The 12,668-nt window shown below is 48.1% G+C and overlaps 1 protein-coding gene across 1 annotated transcript in view; it reads right to left on the bottom strand.

Annotated features, from left to right (window-relative positions):
• CAMK1D (calcium/calmodulin-dependent protein kinase ID) overlaps window positions 1-12,668 on the bottom strand; it is a 293,634-nt gene that overhangs the window by 54,388 nt on the left and 226,578 nt on the right. Inside the window, exon 5 of the mRNA XM_011934228.1 lies at window positions 11,165-11,291. Coding sequence (XP_011789618.1) covers window positions 11,165-11,291 — 127 coding nt within the window. The remainder of the gene's footprint in view (window positions 1-11,164; window positions 11,292-12,668) is intronic.

Raw genomic sequence — 12,668 nt, 5'->3', positions numbered from 1 at the left:
TAAATAAATAAATAAATAAATAAAAAATCATCTCACCAGGCCAGGTATGGTGGCTCATGCCTGTAATCCCAGCACTTTGGGAAGCCGAGGCCGGCAGATCACCTGAGGTCAGGAGTTTAAGACCAGCCTGGCCAACAGGGTGAAACCCTGTCTCTACTAAAAATGTAAAAGCCAGGTGCAGTGCTGCATGCCTGTAATCCCAGGTTCTCGGGAGGATGAGGCAGGAGAATCGCTTGGACCTGGGAGGCAGAGGTTGCAGTGAGCTGAGATCGTGCTACCGCATGCCAGCCTGGGCAACACAGCAAGACTCCGTTTCAAAAAAAAAAAAAAAAAGGATCGCCAAAGAGCAGCTTACCCTGATTTTTCCAGTAGCCTCGAGTTTCACCACAGGCATGAGAAGTCCCCATGAAAGCACCATACTGGTATGTAATTACCATTCTCGTTGAGCAAGGGCTGCTGTTCAAATGCTCCCAAAGCCAATCACGGAGGAGTGAGGCTGAGGAACGGGGAGGGAGCAGAAGCTGGGGCCGCTGGGCTTTTGAAATGTGGGAGGGCCTTAGGACTCTGCGGGATGGAGGAAGTCAACTGTGCCAAGGAAGGCATTTCAAAGCAAAGTGGCCACAAATGGCACTGCTGTGCAGCCCTTCTAGGGCCTCCCATGGGAGCCTACCTGGTGTGTGATCACGACGCGACGCTGACTCTGTACTGAAGTCAAGCCTTTCTTGTGAAATCGGGTTAAGAAGACTGCTATAGTCATTCCAGGGTTTTGGGTTTTAATCAAGACAAAGAAAAAAATGGAGCTACACAATGCTGCCGTCCCCCTCTTTCCCACCACGACAAAACGTGACCTCCATCCCACCTCATGTATCTAAAGAAGCAATTCCAGATGGAAGACAAGCGCCTTAAAAACACCGTGTTCAGAGTGACTCTGTGGGGCTGCCATGTGTGGGATGGGGCTCCTCAAAGCTGGGCTGGGTTTACGTTGCCCACATGCAATGAGTCAGGTCCACGAAGACGAGCAGGCCCTACAAGTCTCCCCACTGAGGGGGCCCTGTCCTCTCCGACACAAGGGGTCTGGCTGCAACCCACGGTGTGATAAAATGTTCACTGCGGGCTGTCACCGAGTAGCTGTTGAGAAAGAGAGAAAATTCTCATCTGGATGTTCCGCCTACTCATCTGTACCCTGTGTGACAATTTCTCACTTACATAAAACCCTGTTTCGACACTAACAGTCGGAAAGGATGGGAACAGTGATGTAATGCTTATAGTCATGGACCAAAATATGGTATTTAAGTGAGAAACAAATAAAAAGCAAGCTCTGCTGGGGAGCAGCTACGTAGAGGAGTGGAGATGAAAGGACTGGGAACAGAGGCGCTGTGGGGAAAGATGACAAGAATCGAGACCACTCAGAAGACAGAAGGTGGGGAGGTCGGTCGGCTGAATCCTTCTTCTTGGCTGTTGGGAGTGAAGATGGGAAAAATGATGGCCAGTATCCTTGACACGTAGATAATTACATACTTAAAGGATACCAAATCACAAGTCTATAGAAACGTACAATGTTCAAACCAGAAAAAAAAAAAAACAACACAGGAGATGTTTAGCCCAGCACATTTTATATACAAGAAACTGAGAATCCCCAAGTTTAAGTGAAAGGCACAGGCCTCCTTCATATCTAACCAATGGCAGACAAAGGAAGATGCTTACATTCAAGTCCTCTGCTGTGACTGCCACCAACTATAGGCTGGGCAGCTTTGAGGACAGAGGTCCTCGCCCCAAAACTGTGCTGGCTGGAACCCCTGGTTTCCAAGAGCTCATCATAATTCCCAGCCCCACATCAACTTCTAGAAGTGCAGTGATCCCTGAATTAACACCAATCCTCTAACTCAGTGAAAAAATACATCGAGAATATTGACCAACTGTTCTCCATCTCTTTTTAGAGAAGAACAAGATGAAACACGTTTAAACTATTTTAGGCAAGTTAAGACCGAGCTAGACCAAAGATGTCTATCGTGGCCTTGCAGCCAACACTGCAACTAAGTTCCTGAAGGAAATGAATGATTTCTTCCCCGACAGCCTCAGGAACGTAACAGTCAGCCACCATCTAAAGCATCAAGGTGCAGTTCTGCTTCTAGACAGAACGATGGACCAGCTGTAAATGTTCCTTCTTATTTCTGAGTGACATGCGTAATGGAATAGTGTGGCTGTGGTTGTGCACTCCACATAAAATATTGCTAGGTGGTGAACTGTCACTGAATAAGGCTCCAAAAAAAAAAAAAAAATCTCAACTAGGCACAGTGGCTAATATCTGTAATCTCAGCACTTTGGGAGGATGAGACTGGAGGATCACTTGAGCCCAGGAGTTCAAGACCAGCCTGAGCAACAAAGTGAGACCCTGTCTCTACAAAAACAATTTTAAATTAGCCAGGTGTGGTGGTGTGCACGTGTAGTCCCAGCTCTGCAGGAGGCTGAGGTGGGAGGATCAGCTGAGCCAGGGGGATTGAGGCTGCAGTGAGCTATGATCATGCCACTACACTCCAGCCTGGGGGACACAGCGAGACCCTGTCTCTTAAAAAAAAGAAAAGATAAAGATGGAAAACAGGCCGTCCTCCACCAAATAGAAGTTTATCATCTGTCTTGTCAATTACGTGATTGATATGGATGTTTTCTGTCACTTACTACTGATGTTCGGTGATTCAGGTATTTTAATTAACACAGCTGAGCAGGCAATGTACATAATTTTACTAACTTCCTTAGCTCTGACTTTTAGTGCCGAGACCAAGGGGAATGTTACACTTGACTTAATTAAGTGGACTCCCAATCCCGGTCAATACCATACTGACAGCCACCACGGTTTCTCAAGGAGCCACTTTCTACCAGATGGGCCCATCATTTCTCCTTAATCATCACCAAGTACAATTCCACCAGCCCCTCTCTCCAAGCCCAGTGAGTCTGTTCATTTCTCCCAGATCCTCCAAGAAGCAGCCCGTGACTCTGGGCCTCTGCTCCCCCTGCCTGCGCTGCACCTGTGACTCTCCTTGCTTTTGCTCAAGTCCTACCCTTCCTTCAAATCCACGTCCTCCAGGAGTTTTCCCCTGGCCATTGCAACCCTTAATGATCCCTCTCATTCCTATATTTTTTAGAGATGGGGTCTCACTCTGTTGCCCAGGCTGGAGTGCAGCGGTGTGCTCATAGTTTGCTGTGGCCTCAGAGTCCTGGGCTCGAGGGATCCTCCTGCGTCAGCCTCCTGAATAGCTGGGACTACAAGTGTGTGCCACCACACCCAGCTATTTTTTAAAAGAGATAGGGGTCTTACTATGCTGCCCAGGCTGGTCTTAAACTCCTGGACTCAGTTGATCCTCTCACCCTGGCCTCCCAAGGAGCTGGGATTACAGGCATGAGCCAATGTGCCCAGCTTTCATGCCTGTATTTTAATGTTGCTTTTGAAATACACTGTCTCACATGAATCTGTATGGCCCATCTGCCACAATCTACTGGAGAACCTGTGGGTGTTGGCAGAGCCAGCCCTATGAGCTGCCCACAACCCAGTGATACGGATGGGGGTGCCCACCATCTCCCGCTATCAGTGAAGTGATGCGCTGCCTCCACAGGCCACGGTCCTTGCGAAGGGTGTGTACGATCCAGGCAGCCGCCACATGTAAAAGGGTGAAGTTCAAAGTGCTTATAGTCCTCCTGCCTCCTCCTAAGGCACCCTGTGCATTGGGATACTTGGGGAAAAGGCACCATTTTCGGTTTCATTGTTAGAGAGTTCATTTAAATTGAAGTAATAGCTTCACATTGGCAGAATTAACTATTCAGCTGAATAGTCACTTAGATAATAATAAAATGGTGATTCACAAATTGAAACCAACACTTCTACCTATCAAAAGTCTGAACTCAAGCTATAAACCTATAGATTGCCCTGGGGGCATGGAAGATTTTCCTCATCTGTATTCACATATTTCTTTCAAAATGCAAAGACACCATGCTAGGCCGGGAGCAGACAGCAACCCGCTGCCCCTGGCTTGGGCCCAGGGGATAATGTGGTCCCTGAATCTTCCTCACAGCTGCCAAATGGGGCTGGGCTCTGCTTTGTTCAAATGGAAAACTTTCCAGCAGGGATGAAGCTGCAGTTTCTTCGCTCAAGATTCAAAATGGTGCCCCAAGAGCCTTGCAGGGAGAAGCCATGGCTGGTGAAGGAGGTGAGTGGCTGGGGTGAGCCCCACGGTGGACACCACGCTGGTGTACTTACCAAGACCCGTTTTGCCTTCTTCCTGCCATTCCTCTGACCACAGTGCTACCACACTTAATTAATAGTTCAACCAGGGTCAGGAATGGTGGCTCATGCCTGTAATCCCAGCACTTTGGAAGGCCGAGGCGGCTGGATCACCTGAGGTTGGGAGATCGAGACCAGCCTAACCAATATGGGAGAAAACCCATCTCTAATAAAAATACAAAATTAGTCAGGCGTGGTGGCACATGCCTGTAATCCCAGCTACTTGGGAGGCTGAGGCAGGACAACCGCTTGAACCCGGGAGGCAGAGGTTGCAGTGAGCTGAGATCGTGCCATTGCACTCCAGCCTGGGCAATGAGAGCAAGACTCCATCTCAAAAAAAAAAAAAAAAAAAAAAAAAGGTTCAACCAAATCCTCATCTTACTTGACTCAGTAGCAGCAACTGACATGTGATACTTTCTGCATGGAGCACTTTCTCCACGTGGTGACGGGGAGCACGCCACTCTCTGCCAGGGCTCTTTCTACTTCACCCACTGCCCCTTCTCTGTCTTGGTCTCCTCTGCTGTCTCCAGCTTGTCCCCCTGACCTCTCCACCCTGATGTCCCCAGGACTCGGCCCTGGGACCTTTCCTCTCCTTCATTGCCTATCCTGGTTCACGGCTTTAAAACGCAGCCATAAATTAACATCTCCCAAATCTAGTTGATCCTCATTACTCAAGGATTCTGTATGTGCAAATGTGCCTACTGGCTAAAAGTTATTCGCAACCCCCAAATCAATACTTTGTGGTCATTTGTGGACATGTGTAGAGCGACCAAAGACTTGAGATGCCCGATGCGCAAGTTTCAAGCTGAGGCGGAATGAGGCGGTGCTCCTCCTCCATGTTTCAGCTCAGACTGTAAACAAGGGTCTTTCCTCACCCTCTATTTGGTGTCATGTTTTTCACATATTTGGGTTTTGTTGGAGATCTCCCTGTTTACAACAGCCCCAAGCATAGTGCTGAAGTCTGTCTAGCTTTCCTAACAGCAAAGAGGCTGTGACGTGCCTTTCAGAGAAAATCGGTGGGTTAGAGAAGCTTCCTTCAGGCGGGAGTTACGGTGCTGTGGGCTGCACATCAAAGTTAATGATCCAACAACACATATTCAATAAGGTGTCTTTAAACAGAAACACACACTCTGAAAAGGCTGTACTGATCGGTTGATGAAAATGTGACCAGAGGCTCACAGGAACCCAGCCTGTGTTTCCCTTAGGAGCAATGGTTCAGTATGGATTAATTCAGTGCTTTCAGCTTTTTTCTATATAGAACATGATGACTGTGAATAGCGAGAATCAACTGCGCATAGTTCCACGGTCACGTTCCAACTGCCCTCTTGGCCTAGTCAACTTTAACAAACTGAAACCAAGCTCCTCCTAAAGCCTCTGCAATCTATTCATCCCACAGGCTCTTCCACCTCCAGTAAAGACAACTGCACCCTCCTCGGGCACTCAGGCCCAAAAACCTCTGAATTATCCATGCCTTCTCTCTTTCTCTCAAACCCTACTTTCAACCTTTCAGAAAACCTTGAGGACAGTGCCTTTGAAATATACCTGACATCTGACAGCTTCTTGTCACTTCTGCTGCAACCAATCTGGACTAAACCCTTGCTGATCAATGCCTTGATGAGGCTTCTCACGGTCTCACCGGATCAATGCCAGAGTCTTCCCAGGGCCTCCTTCCTCCACCCTACCCTCGCCATCTATCCCGATCCCAGCTTGTGTCCTAGAGCAGCAATCCCCAACCTTTTTGGCACAAAGGACCAGTTTCATGGAAGACAATTGTTTCATGGATATGGGACTGGGGATGGTTTCAGGATGAAATTGTTCCACCTCAGATCATCAGGCATTAGAGGTCTCAAAAGGAGTCCGCAACCTAGATCCCTTGCAGGCCCAGCTGACAATAGGGTTCGAGCTCCTATGAGAAGCTACTGCTGCTGATCTGATAGGAGGTGGAGCTCAGGCAGGAATGCTCGCCAGCCAGACTCTCACTTCCTGCTGTGCGGCTCGGTTCCTAACAGGCCTTGAATCAGTATCGGTCCAAGGCCCGGGGGTTAGGAACCCCTGTCCTAGAGGGATCCATTAAAAACAATGTGTCACTGCCTTAACACAGAAGCCTCTGGACGGCATCCTATCACCGAGTAAAAGCTGAAGTCTATACAACGATTTCCAAGTCCTGGTCCACATACCCCTGCTCAGGACTTCTCCAACTGCCTCTCCTATTCCTCTCCTTCCTGCTCCCTCTGCTCCCTGCCGCTTGCCCACATTCTCCTGCCTTCGGGCCTCTGCACTGCGCCTGGAATGCCCTCCAGATACTTGTATGGTGAGTTCTCTCGCTCCTATCAAATCTTTACCCACGGCCACCCTCTTAGTGAGGGCTGCCTGCACACTGTAGTTAAAATTGCCACCACCCTCTGAACACATGCACTTCTTATCATCTTTTCTGCTTCACTTTTCTCCATAGTATTAAGGCCACCTAACACATGAATGAACTTAGCTATCAATATTTGCTTTATATCCCATGTCTCTCCCACTCAGATGTAAGTGCCACTAGGGAGGGGATTTTTATCTTTTTTTCTTCTATTTCTATTGATGTACCCACCCAGTGCCCAGAACAGAAGGTAGACCATAAATAAATAATTCTTGAAGGGCTGAATGATGTAGCCCTGAGCATACATTAAGCTGACCTGTTTGTTTTCTCTCTCACAATACTGCCGAATGTTTTGAGGTCAGAGTTTGTACCTTATTCACATTTGTATTCTCTCTCTTTCTTTTTTTTTTTTTTTTTGAGATGGTGTCTCGCTCTGTTGCCCACACTGGAGTGCAGTGGTGCAATCTCGGCTCACTGCAACCTCTGCCTCCCAGGATTAAGCAATCCTCCTGCCTCAGCCTCCTGAGTAGCTGGGATTACAGGCGACCGCCACCTTGCCTGGCTAATTTTTTGTATTTTTAGTAGAGATGGGGTTTCACCATATTGGCCAGGCTGGTCTGGAACTCCTGACCTCAGGTGATCAGCCTGCCGTGGCCTCCCAAGGAGCTGGGATTGCAGGCGTGAGCCACCGCACCTGGCCCATATTTGTATTCTCAGACCAAACACTATACACTTGGCCCTCATATCCATGGATTCAAAATGTGTGGATCCACAGATCAAAAATATTTGAATGAACAATAAAGGTAATACAAATAAAAAGAATACCTATGACAGCTATTTCCACAGCATTTACATTGTATCAGATATTATAAGTAATCTAGCGACGAGAGTACACAGAGGCCACGCCTAGGTTATATGCAAATACTACGCCATTTCATATGAGGAACTCGACCATCTGAGGATGCTGGTATCCGCAGGGTGTGGAGTATCTTGGAACCCAGCCCCCGTGGATACCATGGGACGACTGCACACAGTACACAGCAGGAACTCAATAAATGCATGCTGAGTGAATGGAACGGGAAGAGAGAAAGAAAACATGGCTAAGATTCATGAGCTGTGTTTTTACTAAATGCAGTAGTGTCTGCACAAAGATTTAATGAGACTCACAGTGCAATGAGAGACACAGATTGATATGAACCCTAATGCAAATGTGATCAGACCATGACGAGAAAAGGGTCATAGAAAGAACCAGGACCTCAAAGGACAGGACAAGGTGATATGAAAGCAGTCAAAGGAGGTAAGATTTAAATTGGGCTTTGGCAGCTGAATAGGAGCTTGCCACGCAGACAAGGGAGGAAACAGCCCGAGTTCAGCTGGTAACTGCCTAAGGGATGTCCTCTAGACACAAGCTCTTCAAAGCAGCCCCTTCCCTCCTCTGAAGTTGTGTCCCCTCCACAAGACTCACTCCAGAGGCACTCTCTTGGTGGAGTTTCAGTGCTCAGTCAACAGAAACCAACAGAAGAGCGCCACTGCTACAGTCCTCCTCTCCCCCAGCCTCCTCCAGGACAACCTGGTATCTCACAACATCAATAGCCAATGGCTCCCACTGGCTGTCATTTAGAGTAGCAAGAGCAACAGACTCTTCTCAACACCATTCCTGACTCATCAGCGCCAGACACAGCAATCAACAGACCGAGACCCTGCAGACGGCAGCCACTTAGAAACCAGAAAAACTGCCATTCCGTGGGCTTTGCCAAAACACAGAGAAGTAAAACTCAATTTAGAAAGTGCTGGAGTTTTCCAGCCAAACATGAGAAGCACGTGATGCATACGTAGCTAGGGGCCTTCACTGGTTGTCAGAGCATTTAAATCACAGCCCAAGAGTCAACTTCCTGAAGGGAACAGCTGGGCAGGTCACAGTAACAGCACCTTCTCACCCGGGGAGACAGCTGAAAAGAGGACCAGCACCAAGACCTAACAGACCTTTTCATTATCTAATGTCTGGGATTCTGGGTAGTTGGAACAGGCTCTCCCCACTCAGCTTGTCTCGCCTCATGTATTCACGGCTTCCCTGATGGCTCAGACTGAGCTGCAGAAATTCCATGCGTATAGCACACACACTCTTTCCTCCCGTTGCTACCCCAGGCACATGTCCCCCCACCAGGGACCAGGCTATTCCTGCAACCATTATCACACTATCCTAAAAGAGACGATTGCTGACCATGCTGTTAATCTCTATCAAAACCTGCACAGGCTTTTGTTTGTTTGTTTGTTTGTTTGTTTGTTTGTTTTTTGAGACAGGGTCTCGCTCTGTCACCCAGGCTGGAGTGCAGTGGCACAATCTCAGCCCCACTGCAACTTCCGCCCCCCAGGTTCAAGCGATTCTCTTGCCTCAGCCTCCCAGGTAGCTGGGACTACAGGCGTGCGCCATCATGCCCGGCTAATTTTTGTATTTTTAGTAGAGATGGGGTTTTGCCATGTTGGCCAGACTGATCTTGAATTCCTGGACTCAACTGACCCACCCGCCTTGGCCTCCCAAAGTGCTGGGATTACAGGTGTGAGCCACTGCACCTGGCTGTGCACTGGACCTTTCAAAAATGAGCAAAGCAGCTTCTTCTTCTGCGCCTTCTGCATACACACGATCCAGGGAATTGAGCCCCGCTGCGACGGTATCCACACAGCTCCTCCCCAGCCACGTTTCCACCACCTGCATCTCCCTGCTTCTAAACCCTGCTGCTTCTTTCCCTTCCCCTTACTTTGTTCTCTACCCGCCTCAGCCTGCTCGTCTTTCCTCCTCTGAGTTACTCTGAAAATGAACAGCTATGACACTCGAGCTTGACATGGCTCTGTAATTATATGCAAGAACTTGAAAGGCCACAAAGTGGCCCCAAGGTCATCTGGAGTTTCCCACAATGCCCCTTGTAACCCCTTTAGTTTCAGGCCAGCTCTCCTTGACCTGCCTGGGAAGGTTCTGTGGATGTCCCCAAAGACCCACAGGGATGATGCTGGTCATATAACATACCTCCTCTCTCAGGCGGGTTCACTGGCTGTTCTCACGAAGAAAGGTCACCGCACTTTGCATGACAAGAACTTAGCTTCAGTCAGGTGCGGTGGCTCATGCCTGTAATCCTAGCACTTTGGGAGGCCGAGGTGGGCGGATCACCTCAGGTCAGGAGTTTGAGATCAGCCTGGCCAACATGGCAAAACCCTGTCTCTACCAAAAATACAAAAATTAGCTGGACATGGTGGCAGGCGCCTGTAATCCCAGCTACTCGGGAGGCTGAGGCAGGAGACTCACTTGAACCCAGGAAGCGGAGGTTGCAGTGAGTCAACATTGCGCCAATGCACTCCAACCTTGCGACAGAGCTAGATTCAGTACCCTACCACACCCCGCCTCAAACAAACAAACAAACAACAACAAAAATTCAGCCTCAGACTCCATTTTCCATAACTCTTTTCCAACCTCATCTTTTTTCTTGCTCTCAGACGTCCCTAGCTCATACCCTCTCCCAGCCTTTGGGCTTTCACACAAACTGGTTACTCTTCCTGGGATGCTATCCTGTAACTCCCACATGGCTGGCTTCTTCTTGCGACTGAGACCAAGGCCCAAGTCTCCTCCCTATCCTCTCAGCCGAGTCCTGATTCCTTGTCACTCCATGGCAGGCCCCCAGGTTTAGTTTCTTCATAGCACTTGTGATTTGAAATGGCCCCGTTTGCTTATTTGTTCCAACTAAAATGTAAGCTCCATGAGGGCAGGCACCGTGTCTGTGTCATTCACTGCCTTAACCCCGCTGCCTGGTACGGCATCAGGTACATAGTAGCAACTTTACATACATTTGCTGAATGAATGAATGAATGAATGAATACACCGATGTCAGTGAAGGTCTCAGAACAGTCACAAGTATTCTAATGGCATTTCTCCAGGACCCCAGAAGTCAAAAGATGAACATCAGAATCCAAGTGTTCAGATCTGTCAGTAGTCTTCTCTGCATTTTGGATGTTTAGTACAAAGAACTGGGGGTTGGGATTTAGGGAAAAACTTGAATGCCTAGCATCATAGTACAGATCAGGGTTGACTGATAGATGAGAGTGACTTGGTCAAGGTCTGAACCAGGTTCCTCCATCAGTGTTCCTATCTCAGCAATTGGAATGTTTTCTTGTGTGTGCAACTTACTGTTATCTCAGTGTCTCACTGTAAATCACTCAGAAACAGATGCAGGCAGGATCTCTGGAAATGGAAACTGGGATTCATCCAAATTAACTCCCAGCCTCTCGTCAGGCTCACAACCAAATCAAATGGGATTTCTACCCAACTGAGCAAAAGTTTTCAGGGGAAATCACTTCTCTGCTATGAATTATTCATTCCAGTGTTCCTCAATCTTTTTATTCTTTCCCCCAAGGGAAGTGAAGGCAGCTGTGATTACATGCCAAGCTCATATGCTTCAGACAACTGATGAGTTGACACGTGGTGACACCACATATGAGAACATCACACACGCACGGGCACATGTGTGCACACGCACTGTCCTTACCAACATAGCCTGGAGTTCCACAGGCAGTGGACATCACGTCTCCTTTGCCCTCCATTTTTGACAATCCAAAGTCACTGATCATGATTTTGGACTCCTCATCTTGACTGTAGTACAAGAGATTTTCAGGCTAGAAAGAAAATAAGAAAAAAACATGACAAACTACATGTAAAGTTGGGTTAATTGTGGAAGACCCATTCAACTGCAAAACCTATTCGCAATGTCAGGATGTCCTTGACCTTCATACACAGTAGATGCATCAGCTAAAGCAGCAGCCAATAGAAACAGTGCAGAGAGCCCGGCACAGTGTCTGGCACAGACGGGCTTTCAATCTCTGTTAGTCTCTTTCCTTTACTAATATTTTGTCTACTTTTAAAAAGCTCACCATATTCTGAGACAATCTAGAAAGCTGACCGCCGTGCAGACTTGTGGATTCCACTCTTGCAGGTGCCTCTCTGCTCCTTTTTATAGAGTGATTTTTCTTGAATCCAAGGGTCTCTGTTTCTGCCCTCAGTAACATGCCCTGGTGCTCTGCAGTTCTGGGAGATGTGCTGCACTGCGCCCTTCACGAATGCCAGCTGACCCCTGCTCGTTCCTCTGCCAGGCAAGCAGAGGGATGCCATTCCGGAATAAATGAATCTGGAATTGAAGATGTAGCACTTTCCAGACGTGTACCCTTAAGGGGTTCGCACTTCTGTTTGCCTTTCTGTGAAGCATGCGTTGATTTCATCCTTTGTCTGCTCCTCTGAACAGTGCTCGGGCAGCAGGAATGCACAGCAAAGGCCTTCTTCCATTTCTTATGGCCCCCGTGTTCCCGTCTTCACTACAGTTCTGCAACATACAGGAGGGGCTGAGAGTGGCAGTCCTGGGGTTGGCATGGGAGCCAATCAAGTATCATTTGCAGAGTGTTTTATGCAGAACTGGGGAAACTCATTGTTCCTAGCAAGGAAGGGAGGTGGGGCTTATGGAGGCTGAGAAGCTACAGCCTGGGAGCTTGTCCCTGCACTGCTGGGTGGACCTTGAACACAGAGAGGAGTCTGTATTTTTTTTTCTCAAGAGTTGCTGGACTTGATGAGTCCTGGATTCATCATCATGGTGATGATTTATCACTGGGGGACACAATGTCAAGGACTGTCATCTCTGCTGTTGTCCGGGAACGTCCACCCTTCAGGATAATCCTCACCCAGTGAATGAGGAATCGTTTCCGTCATTTACAACAAACCTTAAACGGAGTGCAGCATGAAGAATCTGACGTGGGAAAGGCATTTCCCCGCAGCACTTCCCATCCAGCTCTCCTCCCCAGTCCCAGCGGCGAGCCACATTCTCTCTCTCAGGGGTTTGTGGTGAATCTTGGGTTCCTAAGGGTTGGACCTTAGAAACTATTCTTATGTAGAGTGTGAAAGGAAAATAAATCTCAGGACCCCAAAATCACTAAGCCGGAGGGAAAAGTCAAGCTGGGAACTACACAAACCTGCCTCCCATTTTATTTCTTTTTTTTTTTTTTTTT

Source organism: Colobus angolensis, unplaced genomic scaffold (assembly GCF_000951035.1).
Source record: "Colobus angolensis palliatus isolate OR3802 unplaced genomic scaffold, Cang.pa_1.0 Scaffold133, whole genome shotgun sequence".
Lineage (NCBI taxonomy): Eukaryota > Metazoa > Chordata > Mammalia > Primates > Cercopithecidae > Colobus > Colobus angolensis.
This window is presented reverse-complemented; position numbering and strand designations above follow the sequence as displayed.